This window comes from Nerophis lumbriciformis, linkage group LG32 (assembly GCF_033978685.3).
Source record: "Nerophis lumbriciformis linkage group LG32, RoL_Nlum_v2.1, whole genome shotgun sequence".
Classification (NCBI taxonomy): Eukaryota; Metazoa; Chordata; class Actinopteri; order Syngnathiformes; family Syngnathidae; genus Nerophis; species Nerophis lumbriciformis.
Genome location: NC_084579.2, coordinates 1544696 through 1572025, shown reverse-complemented (window position 1 = coordinate 1572025; position 27330 = coordinate 1544696). Strand labels below are relative to the sequence as shown.

The 27330-nt window shown below is 39.4% G+C and overlaps 1 protein-coding gene across 8 annotated transcripts; it reads right to left on the bottom strand.

Annotated features, from left to right (window-relative positions):
• Positions 1–528: 528 nt before the first annotated feature.
• On the bottom strand, positions 529–26657 carry exoc7 (exocyst complex component 7). 8 transcript variants are annotated; one of them, XM_061926826.2, is made up of 21 exons: positions 26205–26657; positions 26021–26086; positions 22666–22850; positions 19383–19488; positions 19080–19302; positions 18842–19009; positions 15772–15858; positions 13868–13930; positions 13631–13776; positions 13417–13569; positions 13258–13356; positions 13140–13202; positions 13017–13083; positions 11324–11362; positions 8725–8790; positions 8476–8596; positions 6161–6256; positions 3293–3356; positions 3176–3217; positions 2959–3092; positions 529–1368 (listed from the first exon to the last, which is right to left on the bottom strand). In XM_061926826.2, the coding sequence occupies exons 1-21, from the start codon at positions 26262–26264 to the stop codon at positions 1266–1268; spliced, it is 2151 nt and encodes a 716-aa protein (XP_061782810.1). In that variant the 5' UTR covers positions 26265–26657; the 3' UTR covers positions 529–1265. The 8 variants fall into 8 exon arrangements, with proteins under 8 accessions (XP_061782810.1, XP_061782813.1, XP_061782811.1 ...); XM_061926829.2 differs by lacking the exon at positions 15772–15858 and having other exon boundaries at positions 26205–26640; XM_061926827.2 differs by lacking the exon at positions 11324–11362 and having other exon boundaries at positions 26205–26638.
• Positions 26658–27330: the final 673 nt, after the last annotated feature.

Sequence of the window (27330 nt, the reverse complement as noted above, 5' to 3'; positions counted from 1 at the left end):
CATTATCTTTTTTTTTTTTTTAATTAATATTCTAATTTTTGTTATTTAAAAAAAATGTTTTTTATACAATTTTGGTCAAATAAAATGTTTTGTTTTGGCAATAACACAAAATATGTAATATTTTCCCCAGTAAGTATTTCATATTTGATGTAAAGTAATGTGAGCCATTAATAAGTCAATAATTCATAACATTTGATTTTGATTCATTATTATGTTTTGAGCGTTAACAAAAAATCCCACTAAAACTCTTCGGGACCCAAAAGGGTCCCACTCATAACAGGGTTAAAAATATTTAATTATTTTTTTTAACTTTCATTGCTTAAAGCTCTAGATCAACTTCATATCTATCTGTCAATTATATATTTGTTTAATGTTTTTTTTTTTTATATTCTTTTGGTCAAATACAATTTGGTTTTGTATTTGGCAGAAACACAAAATATGAAATATTTTCCCCAAAAAACCTTCCAGAGTGTAATATTTAACATTCATTATCATAGAACTTTGTGTCGTTAGTAACAACTTCACCTCTTTGATCTTTCATTCCACTTTGCAGTGATTACTTTAATGAGTGTTATGAGAATTACTTTAATGAGAATGTGTGGCGTCACAAAATGAGCTGCAGGCAATAACTTTGGACGCCCGCGGTCCAAACGACACAGGAAGTGGAGCACGACTCCAGGAGGTAGACGAGTGGCGTGCAGATGACGTCTTGGGGAAGGTCAGAGGTCAGCCATGTTGCGTGGGCGTGATGTTTGCTTGCAGACTTCTCACACGGCCAGTGTTGTTTATGTTTGCATAATGGCAGGGATGAGGCGAAGGAAACATCAGCTTCTGGCGGGAAACCACGCGGCGCTGGCCTGAGCACGCTTGAGCTCGCTGACCTTTGACCTGGCATCAGCTGACGCCGAGGAGCACAAAGCTGCCAGCAGGGGGCAGCAAGAGTTGAAAATGAGTCCACGGTGACCTCTTGTGGCCCACAGTGGTATTACACATGTCCAGTGCATGACGTCATAGTCCGGCCTGTCGCACACTTCCTGTCACTGCACTCGCTCGTCTGCTCTTCTTCCTGTATGACATGAACTGCATGCTCGCCAAGAAGAGGAGGCGGAGTCATGGTGATGACTTCATAATAAGGTGTCAACACGGCCTAATCATTAGGTACAGTCATGATGGACTGACAGGAAGCTCATAATTAGCATCAAAACACTTGCCTTTAATATTTCCATCACGCACGCACACATGGCAGGTGACAGGAGGGGCGGGGCTTAAGCGGAGGTGTCGAAGAGCCTCTCGATCATGTCCTCCACTTCCTCGGGGCGGTACTTGTGGTACTTTTCTGGGTTCTTGGTGAAGGAGATGTTGGCGCACCTGCAACAAGGCAAAGAGTCAGCGAGTCAGGGTCAAGGAGTCATTCAAAGAGTCGGGGTCAAGGAGTCACTGAAAGAGTCAGAGTCAAGGAGTCCCTCAAAAAGTCAAAGTCAAAGGGTTGCTCAAAGAGTCAATCAGAGAGTCAGAGTCAAGGAGTCGTGAACCTTTTCCGAACAGGTTGCAGATTAAAAGGCTCCTCTGGGTGCTGCTGATGTATACATTAAGTATTGCATCAAAGAGTCAATGTAAAGAGTCGTTTAAGAGTCATTTAAAGCGATGTTTAAAGAGTCATCAAAGAGTTGTTTAAAAGAGCCATTAAAAGAGTCATTTTGAGTCCAAAGAGTCATTAAAATAGTAATTTAAAGAGTCCCTTACAGTCCAAAGAGTCATTTAAAGTCATTAAAAAGGTCATTAAGAGTCATTAAAAGAGTCCTTTAGAGTCCAAAGAGTCATGAAAAGAGTTGTTTAAAAAGAGCCATTAAAAGAGTCATTTTGAGTCCAAAGAGTCATTAAAATAGTAATTTAAAGAGTCCCTTACAGTCCAAAGAGTCATTTAAAGTCATTAAAAAGGTCATTAAGAGTCATTAAAAGAGTACTTTAGAGTCCAAAGAGTCATTTAAAGAGTCATTTAGAGTCCAAAGAGTCATGAAAAGTTGTTTAAAAGAGCCATTAAGAGTCATTTTAACTCCAAAGAGTCATTAAAAAAGTCATTTAGAGTCCCTTTGAGTCATGAAAAGAGTTGTTTAAAAGAGCCATTAAAAGAGTCATTTTAAGTCCAGAGTCATTTAAAGATCCATTAAAAGTCCTTTAGAGTCCAAAGAGTCATTAAAAGAGTCATTAAATGAGTCCTTTGAGTCTAAAGAGTCATGAAGAGTAGTTTAAAAGACCCATTAAAAGAGTCATTTTAAGTCCAAAGAGTCATTAAGAGTCATTTAAAGAGTCCTTTCGAGTCATGAAAAGAGTTGTTTAAAAGAGCCATTAAAAGAGTCATTTTAAGTCCAGTCATTTAAAGATCCATTAAAAGTCCTTTAGAGTCCAAAGAGTCATTAAAAGAGTCATTAAATGAGTCCTTTGAGTCCAAAGAGTCATGAAGAGTAGTTTAAAAGACCCATTAAAAGAGTCTTTTTAAGTCCAAAGAGTCATTAAGAGTCATTTAAAGAGTCCTTTTGAGTGATGAAAAGAGTTGTTTAAATAAGCCATTAAAAGAGTCATTTTAAGTCCAAAGAGTCATTTAAAGAGCCATTTAAGGAGTCCTTTGAGTCCAAAGAGTCATGAAGAGTAGTTTAAAAGACCCATTAAAAGAGTCATTTTAAGTCCAGAGTCATTTAAAGATCCATTAAAAGAGTCCTTTAGAGTTCAAAGAGTCATTAAAAGAGTCATTAAATGAGTCCTTTGAGTCCAAAGAGTCATGAAGAGTAGTTTAAAAGACCCATTAAAAGAGTCATTTTAAGTCCAGAGTCATTAAAAGAGTCATTTAAAGAGTCATTTCGAGTGATGAAAAGAGTTGTTTAAATAAGCCATTAAAAGAGTCATTTAAAGAGCCATTAAAGAGTCATTTAAAGAGCCGTTGAAGGAGTCCTTTGCATGCACCTGTGCAGGTAGCTCCTGTAGGCGTCAGACACCACCCCCCTCTGGGCGCGGCGGATGAAGTCTCGCTGCTCCTTGTCAGGGATGGCCCAGCCCTTCTGGATCTTGCACAGATCCTCCAGACCCTCGTTGAAACCCTGCAGGTAGACCCAGGTCATGACCTCATGACACCCAGGTCATGACCTCCAGGTCATGACCTATGGCCGCCCACCTAGCTCACCTTGAACTTGTCCTTGATGACTTGCCGCTCTTTGTCCTTCAGCTGAGGACACCAGGAGGCGGTTGGTTACCATGGTGACACACTCTTTATCTACATGCAGTTGTCATGGTAACTGACCTTGGCGCCGGGCTGGAAGGCGGGCATGTTGCGGTCTGTCAGGTGCTCCGTAACTTTGACCCAGCTGGGGGCGGAGTCAAGCGTAGAGTTAGTTCAAATAGAGTTAGAGCACGTAGAGTTAGTGCAAGTAGAGTTAGTGCACGTAGAGTTAGTGCACGTAGAGTTAGTGCACGTAGAGTTAGTGCACGTAGAGTTAGTGCAAGTAGAGTTAGAGCACGTAGAGTTAGAGCACGTAGAGTTAGTGCATGTAGAGTTAGTGCAAGTAGAGTTACAAGTAACAAATAGTTAGAGCAAGTAGAGTTACAACAAATAGTTAGAGCAAGTAGAGTTAGTTCAAGTATAGTTAGGGCAAGTAGAGTTAGAGCACGTAGAGTTAGTTCAAGTAGAGTTAGAACACAGAGTTAGTGCAAGTAGAGTTACAAGTAACAAATAGTTAGAGCAAGTAGAGTTAGTTCAAGTAGAGTTAGTGCAAGTAGAGTTAGAGCACATAGAGATAGAGCACGTAGAGTTAGTGCAAGTAGAGTTAGAACACATAGAGTTAGTGCAAGTAGTTACAAGTAACAAATAGTTAGAGCAAGTAGAGTTAGAGCAAGTAGAGTTAGAGCAAGTAGAGTTAGTTCAAGTAGAGTTAGTGCAAGTAGAGTTAGAGCACATAGAGACAGAGCACATAGAGTTAGTGCAAGTAGAGTTAGAACACATAGAGTTAGTGCAAGTAGAGTTACAAGTAACAAATAGTTAGAGCACGTAGAGTTAGTTCAAGTAGAGTTAGTTCAAGTAGAGTTAGAGCAAGTAGAGTTAGAACACAGAGTTAGTGCAAGTAGAGTTACAAGTAACAAATAGTTAAAGCAAGTAGAGTTAGAGCAAGTAGAGTTACAACAAATAGTTAGAGCAAGTAGAGTTAGTTCAAGTATAGTTAGGGCAAGTAGAGTTAGAGCACGTAGAGTTAGTTCAAGTATAGTTAGGGCAAGTAGAGTTAGAGCACGTAGAGTTAGTTAAAGTAGAGTTAGTTCAAGTAGAGTTAGAGCATGTAGAGTTAGTGCAAGTAGGGTTACAAGTTAACAAATAGTTAGAGCAGGTAGAGTTAGAGCAAGTAGAGTTAGTTCAAGTAGAGTTAGTGCAAGTAGAGTTAGTTGAAGTAGAATTGAGCAAGTAGAGTTAGAGCAAGTAGTTAGTTCAAGTAAAGTTAGAGCACGTAGAGTTAGAGCAAGTAGTTAGTTCAAGTAAAGTTAGAGCAAGTAGAGTTACAACAAATAGTTAGAGCAAGTAGAGTTAGAGTAAGTAGAGTTAGTTCAAGTAGAATTGGAATAAGTAGTTACAGCAAGTAGAGTTAGTTGAAGTAGAAATGGAATAAGTAGTTAGATGAAGTAGAGTTAGTTGAAGAAGAGTTAGTTGAAGTAGAATTGGAATACATAGAGTTAGTTGAAGTAGAATTGGAATACATAGAGTTAGTTGAAGTAGAGTTAGTTGAAGTAGAATTGGAATAAGTAGAGTTAGTTGAAGTAGAATTAGAATAAGTAGAGTTCGTTGAAGTAGAATTGGAATAAGTAGAGTTAGTTGAAGTAGAGTTAGTTGAAGTAGAATTGGAATAAGTAGAGTTTGTTGAAGTAGAATTGGAAAAAGTAGAGTTAGTTGAAGTAGAATTGGAATAAGTAGAGTTAGTTGAAGTAGAATTGGAAAAAGTAGAGTTAGTTGAAGTAGAATTGGAATAAGTAGAGTTAGTTGAAGTAGAATTGGAAAAAGTAGAGTTAGTTGAAGTAGGGTTAGTTAAAGTAGAATTGGAATAAGTAGAGTTAGTTGAAGTAGAATTGGAATAAGTTGAGTTAGTTGAAGCAGAGTTAGTTGAAGTAGAATTGGAATAAGTAGAGTTAGTTGAAGTAGAGATAGAATAAGTAGAGCTAGTTGAAGTAGAATTGGAATAAGTAGAGTTAGAATAAGTAGAGCTAGTAGAAGTAGAGTTAGTAGAAGTAGAGTTAGTAGAAGTAGAGCTAGTAGAAGTAGAGTTAGTAGAAGTAGAGTTAGTAGAAGTGGAGTTAGTAGAAGTAGAGTTAGTAGAAGTAGAGCTAGTAGAAGTAGAGTTAGTAGAAGTGGAGTTAGTAGAAGTGGAGTTAGTAGAAGTAGAGTTAGTAGAAGTACAGTTAGTAGAAGTACAGTTAGTAGAAGTGGAGTTAGTAGAAGTAGAGTTAGTAGAAGTAGAGCTAGTAGAAGTAGAGTTAGTAGAAGTGGAGTTAGTAGAAGTAGAGTTAGTAGAAGTAGAGCTAGTAGAAGTACAGTTAGTAGAAGTGGAGTTAGTAGAAGTAGAGTTAGTAGAAGTAGAGCTAGTAGAAGTAGAGCTAGTAGAAGTACAGTTAGTAGAAGTAGAGCTAGTAGAAGTAGAGTTAGTAGAAGTGGAGTTAGTAGAAGTGGAGTTAGTAGAAGTAGAGTTAGTAGAAGTAGAGCTAGTAGAAGTAGAGCTAGTAGAAGTGGAGTTAGTAGAAGTGGAGTTAGTAGAAGTAGAGTTAGTAGAAGTAGAGTTAGTAGAAGTAGAGCTAGTAGAAGTACAGTTAGTAGAAGTAGAGTTAGTAGAAGTAGAGCTAGTAGAAGTACAGTTAGTAGAAGTACAGTTAGTAGAAGTAGAGTTAGTAGAAGTACAGTTAGTAGAAGTGGAGTTAGTAGAAGTAGAGTTAGTAGAAGTAGAGTTAGTAGAAGTAGAGTTAGTAGAAGTGGAGTTAGTAGAAGTAGAGTTAGTAGAAGTAGAGTTAGTAGAAGTAGAGCTAGTAGAAGTACAGTTAGTAGAAGTGGAGTTAGTAGAAGTAGAGTTAGTAGAAGTAGAGTTAGTAGAGGTAGAGTTAGTAGAAGTAGAGTTAGTAGAAGTAGAGAGGTAGGTGTCACCTGCGTTGGTACAGGTGTATCTGCTGCTGGATCAGTTCTCTGTAGGAACCTTCTGCATGTTTCTGGGTCACAGTCACTAAGTGGATCAGCTCTGACCTGTGGACATGTCACTACACTTATTACCACTCTTTGCAGCTCACTCTCTAATCGCATGCAAGTGTGTGTGGACGTGTCACCACACTTATTACCACTCTTTGCAGCTCACTCTATAATCGCATGCACTCTTACCACTCTTTGCAGCTCACTCTCTAATCGCATGCACTCTTACCACTCTTTGCAGCTCACTCTCTAATCGCATGCAAGTGTGTGTGGACGTGTCACCACACTTATTACCACTCTTTGCAGCTCACTCTCTAATCGCATGCAAGTGTGTGTGGACGTGTCACCACACTTATTACCACTCTTTGCAGCTCACTCTCTAATCGCATGCAAGTGTGTGTGGACATGTCACCACACTTATTACCACTCTTTGCAGCTCACTCTCTAATCGCATGCATGTGTGTGTGGACATGTCACCACACTTATTACCACTCTTTGCAGCTCACTCTCTAATCGCATGCATGTGTGTGTGGACATGTCACCACACTTATTACCACTCTTTGCAGCTCACTCTCTAATCGCATGCAAGTGTGTGTGGACATGTCACCACACTTATTACCACTCTTTGCAGCTCACTCTCTAATCGCATGCAAGTGTGTGTGGACATGTCACCACACTTATTACCACTCTTTGCAGCTCACTCTCTAATCGCATGCAAGTGTGTGTGTGTGTGTGTGTGTGTGTGTGTGTGTTTGTGTCCCTATTATGATTTGTCTGCATGTTAAAATAAAAAATGTCAGTCTGCATTTGGATCTATGTGTCAAAATGTGTGTGTCTGTATTCTGATTTGTGTGAGTATTAACATTTGTGTGCGTGTATTCATATTTGTGTGAGTAATAAGATTTGTGTGTGAGTATTATTGATATATTGTTATTGATATTATTGATATATTGTTATTTACATATAAAGACTGACATGTTATTGATATATTGTTATTTACATATAAAGACTGACATGTGTTATTGATATATTGTTATTTACATATAAAGACTGACATGTATTATTGATATATTGTTATTTACATATAAAGACTGACATCTTATTGATATGTTGTTATTTACATATAAAGACTGACATGTTATTGATATGTTGTTATTTACATATAAAGACTGACATGTTATTGATATATTGTTATTTACATATAAAGACTGACATGTATTATTGATATATTGTTATTTACAGATAAAGACTGACATGTTATTGATATGTTGTTATTTACATATAAAGACTGACATGTGTTATTGATATATTGTTATTTACATATAAAGACTGACATGTATTATTGATATATTGTTATTTACATATAAAGACTGACATCTTATTGATATGTTGTTATTTACATATAAAGACTGACATGTTATTGATATGTTGTTATTTACATATAAAGACTGACATGTTATTGATATGTTGTTATTTACATATAAAGACTGACGTGTTATTGATATGTTGTTATTTACATATAAAGACTGACATGTGTTATTGATATGTTGTTATTTACATATAAAGACTGACGTGTTATTGATATGTTGTTATTTACATATAAAGACTGACATGTTATTGATATGTTGTTATTTACATATAAAGACTGACATGTTATTGATATGTTGTTATTTACATATAAAGACTGACATGTTATTGATATGTTGTTATTTACATATAAAGACTGACATGTTATTGATATGTTGTTATTTACATATAAAGACTGACGTGTTATTGATATGTTGTTATTTACATATAAAGACTGACATGTGTTATTGATATGTTGTTATTTACATATAAAGACTGACGTGTTATTGATATGTTGTTATTTACATATAAAGACTGACATGTTATTGATATGTTGTTATTTACATATAAAGACTGACATGTTATTGATATGTTGTTATTTACATATAAAGACTGACGTGTTATTGATATGTTGTTATTTACATATAAAGACTGACATGTTATTGATATGTTGTTATTTACATATAAAGGAGTGAATTGATTATTTAGTGAGAGCACAACTTTCTGACATGTGCACAAAAGTCACATGTCTATAAAGAGCCAATCAGGGTTGCTGCTTCACACAAATGTGATTACACACACAGACACAAATCTAAACACACACACACACACACACACACACACACACACACACACACACATACACACATACACACACACACACACACACACACACACACACACACACACACACACACACACACACTAACTTCTCCAGAGACTTGAGGATGTAGTTGTAGTTGTTGTGCAGGAAGATGGCGCTCAGAGCTGAATCCTCGTACACTTTGGACTTGCTGAGGAGGTTCAGTTGGAGGTTCCCCAGAACTTTACCTGCAAACACCAACAAATACTCATGTCTACGTCTGGAAGTGTGTGAGTGTGTGTGTGTGTGTGTGTGTGTGTGTGTGTGTGTGTGTGTGTGTGTGTGTGTGTGTGTGTGTGTGTGTGTGTGCGCGTACATATGTAGGAGCTGAGCAGACGCTTGTTGAAGTCTGAGGTGTAGCTGCTGGCTGAAGAACTGGACTCTGGAAAACACACATTGTCACATGACTAGAACCACGTTGGTACATGTTGTATATGAAATGTAATAAAAGGATGGGGGGGGGCACGTTGGTACATGTTGTACAGGTAAAAGCCAGTAAATTAGAATATTTTGAAAAACTTGATTTATTTCAGTAATTGCATTCAAAAGGTGTAACTTGTACATTATATTTATTCATTGCACACAGACTGATGCATTCAAATGTTTATTTCATTTAATTTTGATGATTTGAAGTGGCAACAAATGAAAATCCAAAATTCCGTGTGTCACAAAATTAGAATATTACTTAAGGCTAATACAAAAAAGGGATTTTTAGAAATGTTGGCCAACTGAAAAGTATGAAAATGAAAAATATGAGCATGTACAATACTCAATACTTGGTTGGAGCTCCTTTTGCCTCAATTACTGCGTTAATGCGGCGTGGCATGGAGTCGATGAGTTTCTGGCACTGCTCAGGTGTTATGAGAGCCCAGGTTGCTCTGATAGTGGCCTTCAACTCTTCTGCGTTTTTGGCTCTGGCATTCTGCATCTTCCTTTTCACAATACCCCACAGATTTTCTATGGGGCTAAGGTCAGGGGAGTTGGCGGGCCAATTTAGAACAGAAATACCATGGTCCGTAAACCAGGCACGGGTAGATTTTGCGCTGTGTGCAGGCGCCAAGTCCTGTTGGAACTTGAAATCTCCATCTCCATAGAGCAGGTCAGCAGCAGGAAGCAGGAAGTGCTCTAAAACTTGCTGGTAGACGGCTGCGTTGACCCTGGATCTCAGGAAACAGAGTGGACCGACACCAGCAGATGACATGGCACCCCAAACCATCACTGATGGTGGAAACTTTACACTAGACTTCAGGCAACGTGGATCCTGTGCCTCTCCTGTCTTCCTCCAGACTCTGGGACCTCGATTTCCAAAGGAAATGCAAAATTTGCTTTCGTCAGAAAACATGACTTTGGACCACTCAGCAGCAGTCCAGCTCTTTTTTTCCTTAGCCCAGGTGAGACGCTTTGCGCGCTGTTTCTTGGTCAACAGTGGCTTGACACGAGGTATGCGGCAGTTGAAACCCATGTCTTTCAAGCATCTCTTGGTGGTGGATCTTGAAGCACTGACTCCAGCAGCTGTCCACTCCTTCTGAATCTCCCCCACATTTTTGAATGGGTTTTTTTTCACAATCTTGACCAGGGCGCGGTGATCCCTATCGCTTGTACACTTTTTCTGACCACAGTTTTTCCTTCCCTTTGCCTCTCCATTAATGTGTTTGGACACAGAGCTCTGAGAACAGCCAGCCTCTTCAGCAATAACCTTTTGTGTTTTTCCCTCCTTGTGCAATGTGTCGATGGTTGCCTTTTGGACAGCTGTCAAATCTGAAGTCTACCCCATGTTTGTGTAGGCTTCAGAACTGGACTGAGAGACCATTTAAAGCCCTTTGCAGGTGTTTTGAGTTAATCAGCTGATTAGTTTGTGGCACCAGGTGTCTTCAAAATTTAACCCTTACACAATATTCTAATTTTGTGACACACGGAATTTTGGATTTTCATTTGTTGCCACTTCAAATCATCAAAATTAAATGAAATAAACATTTGAATGCATCAGTCTGTGTGCAATGAATAAATATAATGTACAAGTTACACCTTTTGAATGCAATTACTGAAATAAATCAAGTTTTTCAAAATATTCTAATTTACTGGCTTTTACCTGTATATGAAATGTAATAAAAGGATGTGGGGCGGGGGGGCATGTTGGTACATGTTGTACATTAAAAAATAAAACCAATACAATCTACATATGCTAAATGAGATGTCAAACCTTAACTAGCATGCTAAGTGTTTTAGCCAATTTTACAGGCGACAACCTCAGACACAACATTGTCCTTCACACATGCTAACTGTCAACATGCTAACATTTATGTGCAAACTCTATTAGCCAATTTTACAGACGAACGCTTCAGGGTCATATATAACTTGGTACTTGACACATGTTAACTATTAGCATGCTAACATTGGTATGCCAACTTGTTTCGCCATTTTTACAACCGAAATCCTCAGTCATACAACTTTGTACTTGACACATGCTAACTGTTAGGATTCTAGCATACTAACATTAGTATGCTAACTTTTTTTAGCCAATTTTGCAGCCAAACACCTGAGTCATATAACTTCCTACTTGATACAGTCGAACTGTTAAAATGCTAACATTAGCATTCTAACATGCTAACGTTTTTAGACAATTTAGCAGCCGAAGATCTCCGTCATATAACTTGGTACTAGATCCATGCTAACTGTTAGCATTTTAGCATGATGGCTTTCTTGTTAGCAAATTTTACAACAGAACACTTCAGAGTCATATAACTTGGAGCTTGATACATGCTAACTGTTAGCATGCTAAAACTGCATATTCTATTTTTTTGTGTAATGTTCTTATTTTGTTTTTAGAATGTGTTGCGGGCCAAAAAAAAAAGAAGCAAGTTGCGGGCCGCACTTTGGACACCCCTGACTGAGTGCGGGACTCAGGGCGTGCTTACCTCGGGGGTCTAAGGGGATATTGTAAGTGTCCCCCAGTACTAAGAGGCCGAGGCCGGCACAGGAGAAGAGAAAGAGGCACAGAGACATGTTAGTGCACAGGAAGTAGAAACTGTCAACAGCCAACGTGGGGAAGGGGGCGGGACTAACATTTGTTAGCATTGTTCTAGCACAGCTAACACGTGTGTGCCATGACCAAACAATGCTAACGTGTTATAAAACAATGCTAACACGTGTTAGCATTGTTCCAGCATTTTTCAGGCATGTGTACCATTGTTCTAGCACAGCTAACATGATAATGCTAACATGTTATAGAACAATGCTAATATGTGTTAGCCATGCTAGCATAATGCAAACAGGTGCCTAGCTGTGCTAGGACAATGCTAATTCGTGTGAGCCATGCTAAAACAATGCTAACACGTCTGAGCCATGCTACAACAATGCTAACACATGTGAGCCATGCTAAAACAATGCTAACACATGTGAGCCATGCTAAAACAATGCTAACACATGTGAGCCATGCTAAAAGCATGCGTGAACCATGCTACAACAATTCTAACACGTTGTTAGCCTTGCTATAACAATGCTGACACATGTTAGCATTATTCTGGAACGGCTAACATGTTAGCACTATTTTATCATGGCAAACACGTGTTAGCAGTGCTAAAACAATGCTAACATGTGTGAAACATGCTAGAACATTGCTAACACGAGTTAGCAACACTAACGCAACACTAACACGAGTTAGCAATGCTAAAAGCATGCGTGAACCATGCTACAACAATTCTAACACATTGTTAGCCTTGCTATAAAAATGCTGACACATGTTAGCATTATTCTGGAACGGCTAACATGTTAGCACTATTTTATCATGGCAAACACGTGTTAGCAGTGCTAAAACAATGCTAACACATGTGAGCCATGCTAAAAGCATGCGTGAACCATGCTACAACAATTCTAACACATTGTTAGCCTTGCTATAACAATGCTGACCCATGTTAGCATTATTCTGGAACGGCTAACATGTTAGCACCATTTTATCATGGCAAACACGTGTTAGCAGTGCTAAAACAATGCTAACATGTGTGAGCCATGCTAAAACAATGCTAACACGCCTGAGCCATGCTAAAACAATGCTAACACATGTGAGCTATGCTAAAAGCATGCGTGAACCATGCTACAACAATTCTAACACGTTGTTAGCCTTGCTATAACAATGCTGACAAATGTTAGCATTATTCTGGAACGGCTAACATGTTAGCACTATTTTATCATGGCAAACACGTGTTAGCAGTGCTAAAACAATGCTAACATGTGTGAAACATGCTAGAACATCGCTAACACGAGTTAGCAACACTAGCACAATGCTAACACGAGTTAGCAACACTAGCATAATGCTAACACGAGTTAGCAACACTAGCACAATGCTAACACGAGTTAGCAACACTAGCACAATGCTAACACGAGTTAGCAACACTAGCACAATGCTAACACGAGTTAGCAACACTAGCACAATGCTAACACGAGTTAGCAACACTAGCACAATGCTAACACGAGTTAGCAACACTAGCACAATGCTAACATGAGTTAGCAACACTAGCACAATGCTAACACGAGTTAGCAACACTAGCACAATGCTAACACGATGCTAGAACAACGCTAAGGCGTGTTAGCATCTGTGATGGAGGGCGGTACCTTGCGAGGCCAACATGGCTCCGGCGGTCTCGTGGAAGTCCAGCAGCTGCTGCAGGAAGAGGATGGCCTGCAGGACAGGAAGTGAGCGCGAGCGGACAGGAAGAGGAAGCGAGGAGATCTTACGTTGCTGGTCAGTTCGTGCACGGTGCCGTCTTTGGGCATGTTGTACTCCTTGTCGGGGTCGTTCTGTGGACAGGGGGAGTGGTCAGGGGGCAGGTGGGCGGGGCCTGTGCTTCCTCACCTTGATGCTGTCTGCAAACTCCTCCAGGGCTTTGGCGCCGATGGTCTCCATGGAGGTGATGAGCGTGGGCAGTTTGTTCTTGGTGCTGGCCGCCGTGCCCTGCACACAAGGCGGCGCTCAGAGGGGCGGGGGGGTTGGGGGGGGGGGCACGAGCGCTACCTGCAGGGTGGCGTCGAAGTCGGACTTGTTGACCTTGAGGTGTCGCAGGATGGGGAAGATGGTGAGCACGGCAGAGTAGTCGTGGCGCAGGATGGCGCGGCGAGCCGCCGACACGATGTTGTCTCCCTCCAGCATGAGGTTGTCCAGCGCCTCCTGCGGACACGCGGCGTTAGCCCGGCTTAGCGCGGGGGGGGGGGGGCAGGAAGTGACCCACCTGGATGAGCGAGTCGAAGGTCTTCTTCTGGTGGTGCTCGGGGATGACCTCCGCCAGGAGGGCGTACTCGCTCTGCGCCAGCTTGATGAAGGCGCTGATGGCGTGGATGTAGGAGTCCATCTCGATGTCCAGCACGTCCTCTTTACCTGGGGAGCCGCACACCTGTCAGCGGGCGCACCTGATGCCGATGACGGCGGTGGGCGGGGCTAACGTCGGACCACGTGTGCCGGCACTCACCTGTGGAGCCCTTGTCGGCCAGGGCGTCGGCCAGGTGTCTGACCCGCAGGTCGTGGTCGTAACCTGCTGACACGCACCTGGTCAGGGGGAGGGGCTAACCTACACATGTGACCACCACCAAGCACCACGGGGGAGGGGCTAACCTACACATGTGACCGCCACCAAGCACCACGGGGGAGGGGCTAACCTACACACGTGACCGCCACCAAGCACCGCGGCGGAGGGAACGACTAACCGCCGCAGCGGGTTTCGAACCCGCGACCAAACTCCACCGCACAGCTGCCTCTTTTAGGTCAGCTGACATGCAGACGCTGCCCTATTGGCCAGTGCACTCGATGATGTAACCCCAGAGGAGGAGACAGAGAAGGAGAAGAAGTAGAAGAAGAAGAGGGAGAAGGAGGACAAGGAGAAGAAGAAGAAGAAGGAGGAGGAGAAGAAGGAGGAGAAGGAGAAGGAGAAGGAAAAGGAGAAGAAGAAGGAGGAGGAGAAGAAGAAGAAGAAGAAGGAGGAGGAGAAGAAGGAGAAGGAGAAGGAGAAGGAGAAGGAGAAGGAGAAGGAGAAGAAGAAGAAGAAGAAGAAGGAGAAGGAGAAGAAGGAGGAGAAGAAGAAGGAGGATGAGAAGGAGAAGAAGAAGGACAAGAAGAAGGACAAGGAAAAGAAGAAGAAGGACAAGGAGGAGAAAGAGAAGAAGAAGAAGAAGAAGAAGAAAGAGAAGAAGGAGGAGGAGAAAAAGAAGAAGGAGAAAAGAAGGACAAGGAGAAGAAGAAGAAGAATAGAAGAAGAAGGAGAAGAAGAAGGAGGATAGGAAGAAGAAGGAGAAGGAGGAGAAGAAAGGGAAGAAAGAGAAAAAAAAGGACAAAGAGAAGAAGAAGAAGAAGAAGAAGGAGAAGGAGAAGAAGAAGGAGGATAGGAAGGAGAAGGAGAAGAAAGGGAAGAAGGAGAAAAGGAGAAGAAGAAGTAGAAGAAGAAGGAGAAGGAGGAGAAGAAAGGGAAGAAGGAGAAAAAAAAGGACAAGGAGAAGAAGAAGAAGAAGAAGAAGAAGAAGAAGAAGGAGGATAGGAAGAAGAAGGAGAAGGAGGAGAAGAAAGGGAAGAAGGAGGAAAAAAAGGACAAGGAGAAGAAGAAGGAGAAGGAGAAGAAGAAGTAGAAGAAGAAGAAGAAGGAGGAGGAGAAGAAGAAGGAGAAGAAGAACAAGGAGAAGGAGGAGAAAGAGAAGAAGAAGAAGAAGAATAAAGAGAAGGAGGAGGAGAAAAAGAAGAAGGAGAAAAAGAAAAACAAGGAGAAGAAGAAGAAGAAGAAGGATAGGAAGAAGAAGGAGAAAGAGGAGAAGAAAGGGAAGAAGGAGAAAAAAAGGACAAGGAGAAGAAGAAGGAGAAGGAGAAGAAGAAGTAGAAGAAAAAGGAGAAGGAGGAGAAGAAAGGGAAGAAGGAGAAAAAAAGGACAAGGAGAAGAACTAGAAGAAGAAGAAGAAGAAGGAGGATAGGAAGAAGAAGGAGAAGGAGGAGAAGAAAGGGAAGAAGGAGAAAAAAAGGACAAGGAGAAGAAGAAGTAGAAGGAGGAGGAGAAGAAGAAGGAGAAGGAGGAGAAAGAGAAGAAGAAGAAGAAAAAGAAAGAGAAGGAGGAGGAGAAAAAGAAGGAGAAAAAGAAGGACAAGGAGAAGAAGAAGAAGAAGAAAGATAGGGAGAAGAAGGAGAAAGAGGAGAAGAAAGGGAAGAAGGAGAAAAAAAGGACAAGGAGAAGAAGAAGGAGAAGAAGAAGAAGGAGGAGGAGAAGAATGAGGAAGAGGAGGAGGAGAAGAAGGAGGAGAAGAAGAAGAAAGAGGAGGAGAAGGAGGAGGAGGAGGAGGAGAAGAAGAAGAAGAAGAAGAAGGATGAGAAGTATGAGGATGAGAGGAGGTGTGTTACCTTCCAAAGGAGTGAGGTTAGAAGCCTTCTTGCCATCCACATGTTGGGAGTATTGTTTCAGAAGGTTCTGAGCCTTGCGAATGGTCCCTGAGGAGGGGAGGGAGCCCACAGCCAATAGGAGAAGAGGAGGAAGAAGAGCTCCCCAGTGAGTGAAGAAGACCACACAGCACCGCCACCAGCACAACAACACACAAGTGCAACTACACACTACATCTTCATCTTCATCAGCACACAGTTCATTAGCACTCATGTTAGCATACTTTCATCAAACAAACCAGACCCCTCAGCGATCCTGTTCTGTCTCCCTGTAATGTTTGATCCTGTTCTGTCTCCCTGTAATGTTTGATCCTGTTCTGTCAACTGTAATGTTTGATCCTGTTCTGTCTCCCTGTAATGTTTGATCCTGTTCTGTCTCCCTGTAATGTTTGATCCTGTTCTGTCTCCCTGTAATGTTTGATCCTGTTCTGTCTCCCTGTAATGTTTGATCCTGTTCTGTCTCCCTGTAATGTTTGATCCTGTTCTGTCTCCCTGAAATGTTTGATCCTGTTCTGTTTGATCCTGTTCTGTCTCCCTGTAATTTTTTATCCTGTTCTGTCTCCCTGTAAGGTTTGATCCTGTTCTGCCTCCCTGTAATGTTTGATCCTGTTCTGTCTCCCTGTAATTTTTTATCCTGTTCTGTCTCCCTGTAAGGTTTGATCCTGTTCTGTCTCCCTGTAATGTTTGATCCTGTTCTGTCTCCCTGTAATTTTTTATCCTGTTCTGTCTCCCTGTAAGGTTTGATCCTGTTCTGTCTCCTTGTAATGTTTGATCCTGTTCTGTCTCCCTGTAATGTTTGATCCTGTTCTGTCAACTGTAATGTTTGATCCTGTTCTGTCTCCCTGTAATGTTTGATCCTGTTCTGTCTCCCTGTAATGTTTGATCCTGTTCTGTCTCCCTGTAATTTTTTATCCTGTTCTGTCTCCCTGTAAGGTTTGATCCTGTTCTGTCTCCTTGTAATGTTTGATCCTGTTCTGTCTCCGTGTAATTTTTGATCCTGTTCTGTCAACTGTAATGTTTGATCCTGTTCTGTCTCCCTGTAATGTTTGATCCTGTTCTGTCTCCCTGTAATGTTTGATCCTGTTCTGTCTCCCTGTAATTTTTTTATCCTGTTCTGTCTCCCTGTAAGGATTGATCCTGTTCTGTCTCCTTGTAATGTTTGATCCTGTTCTGTCTCCCTGTAATGTTTGATCCTGTTCTGTCAACTGTAATGTTTGATCCTATTCTGTCTCCCTGTAATGTTTGATCCTGTTCTGTCTCCCTGTAATTTTTGATCCTGTTCTGTCTCCCTGTAACGTTTGATCCTGTTCTGTCTCCCTGTAATGTTTGATCCTGTTCTGTCTCCCTGTAATGTTTGATCCTGTTCTGTCTCCCTGTAATGTTTGATCTTGTTCTGTCTCCCTGTAATGTTTGATCCTGTTCTGTCTCCCTGTAACGTTTGATCCTGTTCTGTCTCCCTGTAATGTTTGATCCTGTTCTGTCTCCCTGTAATGTTTGATCCTGTTCTGTCTCCCTGTAATGTTTGATCCTGTTCTGTCTCCCTGTAACGTTTGATCCTGTTCTGTCTCCCTGTAATGTTTGATCCTGTTCTGTCTCCCTGTAATGTTTGATCCTGTTCTGTCTCCCTGTAATGTTTGATCCTGTTCAGTCTCCTTGTAATGTTTGTCTGATCTTGAATGGGATTGTGCTGAAAATTTTAATTTCCCCTCAGGGATTAAAAAAGTATTTCTGATTCTGATTAAACTATTTTACATAGACCAGCTAGCATGTTAGCATACTTTCATCAAACTATTTTACATTGACCAGTTAGTATAAATTCATTAAACTATTTTACAATGACACGCTAGCATGTTAGCGTGGATTCATCAAACTATTATACATTGACAAGTTAGCATGTTAGCATAAATTCATTAAACTATTTTTACATTGACAAGTTAGCATGTTAGCATAAATTCATTAAACTACTTTACATTGACAAGTTAGCATGTTAGCATAAATTCATTAAACTACTTTACATTGACAAGTTAGCATGTTAGCATACATTCATTAACTTATTTTTACATTGACAAGTTAGCATGTTAGCATAAATTCATTAAACTACTTTACATTGACAAGTTAGCATGTTAGCATAAATTCATTAAACTACTTTACATTGACAAGTTAGCATGTTAGCATAAATTCATTAAACTACTTTACATTGACAAGTTAGCATGTTAGCATCAATTCATTAAACTACTTTACATTGACAAGTTAGCATAAATTAATTAAACTACTTTACATTGACAAGTTAGCATGTTAGCATAAATTCATTAAACTACTTTACATTGACAAGTTAGCATGTTAGCATAAATTCATTAAACTACTTTACATTGACAAGTTAGCATGTTAGCATAAATTCATTAAACTACTTTACATTGACAAGTTAGCATGTTAGCATAAATTCATTAAACTACTTTACATTGACAAGTTAGCATGTTAGCATAAATTCATTAAACTACTTTACATTGACAAGTTAGCATGTTAGCATAAATTCATTAAACTACTTTACATTGACAAGTTAGCATGTTAGCATAAATTCATTAAACTACTTTACATTGACAAGTTAGCATGTTAGCATAAATTCATTAAACTATTTTTACATTGACAAGTTAGCATGTTAGCATAAATTCATTAAACTATTTTTACATTGACAAGTTAGCATGTTAGCATAAATTCATTAAACTACTTTAGATTGACAAGTTAGCATGTTAGCATAAATTCATTAAACTACTTTACATTGACAAGTTAGCATGTTAGCATAAATTCATTAAACTACTTTACATTGACAAGTTAGCATGTTAGCATAAATTCATCAAAGTATTTTGATGGACAAGCTAGCATGTTAGCATAGCATTGGAAAGAGAATGATTTATATTCAAACCACAATGTTGATGTTTTGTTTTTCTTTAGCATGCTAACACGAGTAGCGACTAGCAGCACAGAGGTCCATGACGGTCTCCTAGCAACAAGTCCCCGGCACGACCCGGCGTCCTACCTGGCCTCTTGGGAACCTTCTTGGTGGGCGTGTCTTTGCGCTTGGCTTGGACCGCCGGCGAGTAGAGGACTCCGGAGGAGGCGCTGTTCTTGCGGAAGTGCTCCTTCAGGCCCTTGATGGAGCGATCCAGCTGACTGGACCGGATCTGGAAGTAGACGGTCATGAAATCTGCAGGCGACACGGAAGAAGGGTTTCAGGAAAGAAGTCCGGGAAGCCCGTCCGGAGCTGACACCAGAACCTTGGTTGCGTCCGTATTCCACCAGCCAGCCGGCGATGCAGATGATCTCCTGGAGCCGGGCTTCGGGCAGGTGTTCCAGGACCACGTCCTCCTGAACCTCCAGCTCCTCGTCCACGCTGATGGCGTCCAGGATGAGGATGGGCGGGACCGGCTTGCTGTAGCGGGTCAGGAGGCTGCGGAACTCCGCCTCCAGCAACTCTTTGCCGCGCTCGAAGCGGGCTTTCTGCGGCGCAAGCAGAAGAAAGCCGCTAGCGTCGGGCGGGACATGGACAGGAAGTGACATCATCAGGACGGAGACGGTACCACTGTGTTGAGTTCTGGACTGTCAGGGTTGTTGTCCTGGAAGTATTCCACCGCCTTCTGGATCTTGGCCATGCAGGCCAGGTACTCGTCCAGTCGGCCTGTCGGTCTGGAACACAAACAGACTTTAGATACACCTGGCTCAAGTTGGCCCCGCCCACCTTCTCAGAACTATTGACAAAGTATTATTCAGAACCACTTGCTCAAAAACTTTCACTTATGAACTCACAACTAGACCCCCAACTATGTCAAAACTATATATCAACTATATCATTAAAACCACGTTAATTAACCTGTAATTAACATGTAATAACACATTAATAACACGTTAATAATACGTTAATAACATAAAACCATGAAACTAATTAAAAACTATAATTAACCAAAATGATTTGCAGCACAAACAATTGGGACAAGTTTGGGGAGATTTTGACATATTTGGGGTCTAGTTATCATTAATATCACGTTAATAAAGCGTTAATAACACATTAATAACACGTTAATACGTTAATAACATAAAACCATGAAACTAATTAAAAACTATAATTAACCAAAATGATTTGCAGCACAAACATTTGGGACAAGTTTGGGGAGATTTTGACATTGTTGGGGTCTAGTTATCAATAATATCACGTTAATAAAGCGTTAATAAGACATTAATAATACGTTAATAACATAAAACCATGAAACTAATTAAAAACTATAATTGACCAAAATGATTTGCAGCACAAACAATTGGGACAAGTTTGGGGAGATTTTGACATAGTTGGGGTCTCGTTATTATTAATATCACGTTAATAACACGTTAATTACATGTTAATAACATAAAATCCTGAAACATTAATAAAATGAAACCTATAATTGACCAACATTTATTGCAGCACAAACGTAGCACAAATAATTGGGACTAAGTTTGGAGAGATTTTGACATAGTTGGGGTCCAGTTATCATTAATAACACGTTAATAACACGTTAATAACATAAAACCATGAAACAAATTAAAAACTATAATTAACCAAAATGATTTGCAGCATAAACAATTGGGACAAGTTTGGGGAGATTTTGACATATTTGGGGTCTAGTTATCAATAATATCACGTTAATAAAGCGTTAATAACACATTAATAACACGTTAATAACATAAAACCATGAAACTAATTAAAAACTATAATTGACCAAAATGATTTGCAGCACAAACAATTGGGACAAGTTTGGGGAGATTTTGACATAGTTGGGGTCTCGTTATTATTAATATCACGTTAATAACACGTTAATTACATGTTAATTACATGTTAATAACATAAAATCCTGAAACATTAATAAAATGAAACCTATAATTGACCAACATTTATTGCAGCACAAACGTAGCACAAATAATTGGGACTAAGTTTGGAGAGATTTTGACATAGTTGGGGTCCAGTTATCATTAATAACACGTTAATAACACGTTAATAACATAAAACCATGAAACAAATTAAAAACTATAATTAACCAAAATGATTTGCAGCATAAACAATTGGGACAAGTTTGGGGAGATTTTGACATATTTGGGGTCTAGTTATCAATAATATCACGTTAATAAAGCGTTAATAACACATTAATAACACGTTAATAACATAAAACCATGAAACTAATTAAAAACTATAATTGACCAAAATGATTTGCAGCACAAACAATTGGGACAAGTTTGGGGAGATTTTGACATAGTTGGGGTCTAGTTATCATTAATATCACGTTAACAACACGTTAATTACATGTTAATTACATAAAATCATGAAACATTAATAAAATGAAACCTATAATTGACCAAACATTTTTGCAGCACAAATAATTGGGACTATGTTTGGAGAGATTTTGACATAGTTGGGGTCTAGTTATCATTAATATCACGTTTATTACATGTTAATTACATGTTAATAACATAAAATCATGAAACATTAATAAAATGAAACCTATAATTGACCAAAAATGTTTGCAGCACAAACGTAGCACAAATAATTGGGACTAAGTTTGGAGAGATTTTGACATAGTTGGGGTCTAGTTATCATTAATATCACGTTAACAACATAAAACCATGAAACAAATTAAAAACTATAATTAACCAAAATGATTTGCAGCACAAACAATTGGGACAAGTTTGGGGAGATTTTGACATAGTTGGGGTCTAGTTATCATTAATATCATGTTAATAAAGCGTTAATAACACATTAATAACACGTTAATAATACGTTAATAACATAAAACCATGAAACTAATTAAAAACTATAATTAACCAAAATGATTTGCAGCACAAACAATTGGGACAAGTTTGGGGAGATTTTGACATAGTTGGGGTCTAGTTATCATTAATATCACGTTAACAACACGTTAATTACATGTTAATTACATGTTAGTAACATAAAATCATGAAACATTAATAAAATTAAACCTATAATTGACCAAAAATGTTTGCAGCACAAACGTAGCACAAATAATTGGGACTAAGTTTGGAGAGATTTTGACATAGTTGGGGTCCAGTTATCATTAATAACACGTTAATAACATAAATCCATGAAACAAATTAAAAACTACAATTAACCAAAATGATTTGCAGCACAAACAATTGGGACAAGTTTGGGGCAATTTTGACATAGTCGATCTAGTTCTCATTAATATCACGTTAATAACACGTTAATTACATGTTAGTAACATAAAATCATGAAACATTAATAAAATGAAACCTATAACTGACCAAACTTTTTTGCAGCACAAACGTAGCACAAATAATCGAGACTAAATGTGGAGAGATTTTGACATAATTGGGGTCCAGTTATCATTAATATCACGTTAATATCATGTTAATAACATAAAACCCATCCATCCATTTTCTACCGCTTGTCCCATTCGGGGTCAAGGGGGTGCTGGAGCCTATCTCAGCTAATATATTAAAAACTATAACTGACCACAATTATTTGGGGAGATGTAGTTATAATGAGCACATGAGTTACTTGTTAATAACATAAATTATAAATTAAAATTATAAATATATAAAATTATAAATAACTATAAATAATATAAATAATAACTATAAATAATATAAATAATAAATAATAACTATAAATAATAACTATAAATAATATATAAATAATAACTATAAATAATATAAATTATAATAATAACTATAATTATAATAATAACTATAAATAATGTAAATAAATAACTATAAATAATATAAATAAATATATAAAATTATAAATAACATTTCAAGTATAACTGGGAGATTGGTTTTGCACGTGTGAGGTCTCACCCCTCCCGGATGATGCGGTCGGTGTCCTTGGCCACGTGGTAGTAGCTGATGACGTGGTCCATGCAGGACAGGGTCTTGTCCACGTTGTCCTGCAGGCGCTGGAGGTTCTCCGTCTGCTTGTGGACGGGAATGATGGAGTTCTCCAGCTGCATCAGGCGGCTCTCAAAGGAGGACAGGATGGACACCTGCACACACAAATCTTACCATTTGAGGGAAAGTCCAAATCGGCTCTCTAGCGCCACCTTTAAAATGTCAGCCCTCCTCCTCCTCCTTCTTCTCTTTAACCTGATGAGCCACAGCTAAGATGGCCGACACTCGACAGGTAGAACAATGTCAGAAGATGTGGGCGTGGCCTGCCGCCAACCTTTGATCCGATGGAACGCCACAAAACGCTCGTAACTCGCCTCCTCAAGATTTGGATCCTAATTGGTAGAAACGATGACGACGACACCCTGCAGGGCCCACTGGGTCAGTACCTGGTCATAGTGGGCGGGGCCTCAAATCAAAGTGTCATCTCTGCACTTGAGGTGGATATTAAACTGATGATAACATGACAGGATGTGGGCGTGGCTTATTTGTAACACTTTTAAACTATCATTGTTCTAAATACAAGAATGAATCAAAAGCAATGTTATAAAATGTTGAACTATTTAGGGCTCTGATTACTTTGCATCAAATATCCTATTTTAGGCATTTTGGGGGGTAAAATATTGCTTTTTTTTCATCACAAAACAGGGTTTTGACAAAAAACATTAACTAATTTTAACTTTATGTCGACCATACTTGCAAACCTTGAGACCTCCGATTTCGGGAGGTGGGGGGTGGGGGCGTGGTGGGGCGTGGTTGGGGGCGTGGTTAAGAGGGGAGGAGTATATTGACAGCTAGAATTCACCAAGTCAAGTATTTCATACATATATATATATACACAGGTAAAAGCCAGTAAATTAGAATATTTGGAAAAACTTGATTTATTTCAGTAATTGCATTCAAAAGGTGTAACTTGTACATTATATTTATTCATTGCACACAGACTGATGCATTCAAATGTTTATTTCATTTAATTTTGATGATTTGAAGTGGCAACAAATGAAAATCCAAAATTCCGTGTGTCACAAAATTAGAATATTGTGTAAGGGTTAAATTTTGAAGACACCTGGTGCCACAAACTAATCAGCTGATTAACTCAAAACACCTGCAAAGGGCTTTAAATGGTCTCTCAGTCCAGTTCTGAAGCCTACACAAACATGGGGAAGACTTCAGATTTGACAGCTGTCCAAAAGGCAACCATCGACACATTGCACAAGGAGGGAAAGACACAAAAGGTTATTGCTGAAGAGGCTGGCTGTTCTCAGAGCTCTGTGTCCAAACACATTAATGGAGAGGCAAAGGGAAGGAAAAACTGTGGTCAGAAAAAGTGTACAAGCGATAGGGATCACCGCGCCCTGGTCAAGATTGTGAAAAAAAACCCATTCAAAAATGTGGGGGAGATTCAGAAGGAGTGGACAGCTGCTGGAGTCAGTGCTTCAAGATCCACCACCAAGAGACGCTTGAAAGACATGGGTTTCAACTGCCGCATACCTCGTGTCAAGCCACTGTTGACCAAGAAACAGCGCGAAAAGCGTCTCACCTGGGCTAAGGAAAAAAAGAGCTGGACTGCTGCTGAGTGGTCCAAAGTCATGTTTTCTGACGAAAGCAAATTTTGCATTTCCTTTGGAAATCGAGGTCCCAGAGTCTGGAGGAAGACAGGAGAGGCACAGGATCCACGTTGCCTGAAGTCTAGTGTAAAGTTTCCACCATCAGTGATGGTTTGGGGTGCCATGTCATCTGCTGGTGTCGGTCCACTCTGTTTCCTGAGATCCAGGGTCAACGCAGCCGTCTACCAGCAAGTTTTAGAGCACTTCATGCTTCCTGCTGCTGACCTGCTCTATGGAGATGGAGATTTCAAGTTCCAACAGGACTTGGCGCCTGCACACAGCGCAAAATCTACCCGTGCCTGGTTTACGGACCATGGTATTTCTGTTCTAAATTGGCCCGCCAACTCCCCTGACCTTAGCCCCATAGAAAATCTGTGGGGTATTGTGAAAAGGAAGATGCAGAATGCCAGACCCAAAAACGCAGAAGAGTTGAAGGCCACTATCAGAGCAACCTGGGCTCTCATAACACCTGAGCAGTGCCAGAAACTCATCGACTCCATGCCACGCCGCATTAACGCAGTAATTGAGGCAAAAGGAGCTCCAACCAAGTATTGAGTATTGTACATGCTCATATTTTTCATTTTCATACTTTTCAGTTGGCCAACATTTCTAAAAATCCCTTTTTTGTATTAGCCTTAAGTAATATTCTAATTTTGTGACACACGGAGTTTTGGATTTTCATTTGTTGCCACTTCAAATCATCAAAATTAAATGAAATAAACATTTGAATGCATCAGTCTGTGTGCAATGAATAAATATAATGTACAAGTTACACCTTTTGAATGCAATTACTGAAATAAATCAAGTTTTTCAAAATATTCTAATTTACTGGCTTTTACCTGTATATATATATAAAATCTACATCCTGAAAATATTAAAACAAAACTGTGTTTAGATAAATAATTGATACTTCAAACTTGCATAAATAAATATTAAGGAATATAACATAACTTGGCTTCTGAGAGTTTCAAAATGTAATGAATAAAATGCTAAAGTTGTTGATAAACAAGCAATTATTTTAATAATTAAATATGGTCATTTTAAATGAATTATTATGATCATTTAAAATCAATTATTACAAATATGTTTTTTTTAAAGTATAATTCTATGGCTGGATGTAATGAGTCACGAAAAAATACAAATAAAAATACAATTAATTTTGATGTTTTTAGCAAAATATAGTAAAAATGTATTTATTTATTTATTTTTTTAATTAATAAATATATTTCTTTTTAGGTAAAATAAACATAATACTACAATTTATCTCTAGTCTGGATGATTTAGTTCTTGTCCTCCCATCATGAAAAAAGGCTGTCCTCACTCAGGTCCGCATGGAGCTGGAGGGGGCGTGGCTCCGGCTGAAAATCGGGAGATTTTCGGGAGAATATTTGTCCCGGGAGGTTTTCGGGAGAGGCGCTGAATTTCGGGAGTCTCCCGGAAAATTCGGAAGAGGTGGCAAGTATGATGTCGACGGACAGATCTGAATTATTTAAAATAAATATATGAATATGACTTGCTTTTAACACTTGAACGCAAAACAAGACGTACATAAATCGGCTCCACAAGTGCAGATATTGGTGATAAAACACACACGCGTGTACCACGGACACCTTGATGACGTAACACCTTGTGTTGTGTGCGCGTGCGCGGACATGTCATACCATGCCATTGGTCAGCTGATCACTTTTTTCCAGGTTCTCGCGGATGAACGACAGCGTCTCTTGTTCCTGTTCAACAGCAACACAACATCTGCTTTAACATCGGATTTCCAAGTTAGCTCTGCGCTGCTTTGTCAGATTTGGTCAAACCGGAAGTTGGTTTGTGATGCTAAATAAATCATCTGACCTGCTTCAGTTTCTCCTCAATTTCTCTCTTCCTGGCTGACGCGTCCTCCGTGGGAATCATCTGGACGATATATCCTCTTAAAGGTCACCCACTCGACAGTCAAAATACAAACAAAGTGTCCCTTTCGACTACAAAACTAAACATTTCGTCCCAAACTAGCGACGTCGATGCTACTCCAGCTAGTTTGCGTTGAAATAGAGCCACTTCCGGTTAATTCTGCTTGCTTCCGGTTACTCTTTCAAAAATAATTGTCCTGCATTCCTGTTTCCGTATAGGACGTTTTATTTTGAAAGACGTATGTCCTGTGTCCGCCGTCAAGCATTTCCGTGTTTCACAATCGGTCTTGTTTCTGTTCTAAAAAGGTGCATTTGTTGGTTTAGCTGTAAGTTATGACTTACTTATTAGTACTTTACGAAATGTCTATCACAAATGAAAGGAAAATGTGCACTAAGTAAATTAAACCACACAAGGTCGCCACAATTCATGATAACAATGAGAAGTTATCGTTGTAAATGTTAAAATAACACTGCCAGTCTTTTGTTCTGTAAAATGTGGCGGGTTTTAGGTAGTTCAAAAATACATTTCCTGACATTCCCCCCCAAAAACGGTTTGATTTTCATTGTATATATCATAAAAAAAAACGAAGCTCCTCAGTAAACAGAACCTGAAAAAACGACCAAAACGGATGAGTTCTCAGTCTGACACCGGAAGTTGTATTGTCAAAGTAAAAGCGGGGTTAGTACGGTATCAGTGTGCCTGGCTAAAATGTCTTTGGAGCCCCACACTGAAAAGAATTTTAAACATGACGCAACGATACACACACATACACAAATATCACACGAAAGTGAAAGCAAAAAGGGATTTGATCACGCACCGTACAAGTTCTGGCTTTAAAATAACTACTTCCGAAACCACTACTTCCGGTTCCGCTATTGGAATATGAGGAACGTGTCAGTCCTCGCGGTGCAATGTCTAAAACAGAAAGTGTCTAAAACAGAAAGTGTCTAAGACATTTTAGCAGAGTCACCAGCACAAAGGTCCGTGTAACTTCCGTTCATTCTATGTCCGAATCTGAAATGCAAGTCAAAAAAAACAAATTAGGGCCGTTTTTCGATTTTTATTATAC

What these genes read in the sequence shown, in the direction of transcription:
- exoc7 (XM_061926826.2), bottom strand. Translation starts at nt 26,264, where the DNA reads ATGATTCCCACGGAGGACGCGTCAGCCAGGAAGAGAGAAATTGAGGAG. An exon ending in ACTTCGACGCCACCCTGCAG is followed by an intron (nt 13,357 to 13,416) that starts GTAGCGCTCGTG and finishes CCTTGTGTGCAG; the next exon opens with GGCACGGCGGCCAGCACCAA. An exon ending in TGCACGAACTGACCAGCAAC is followed by an intron (nt 13,084 to 13,139) that starts GTAAGATCTCCT and finishes CCTGTCCTGCAG; the next exon opens with GCCATCCTCTTCCTGCAGCA.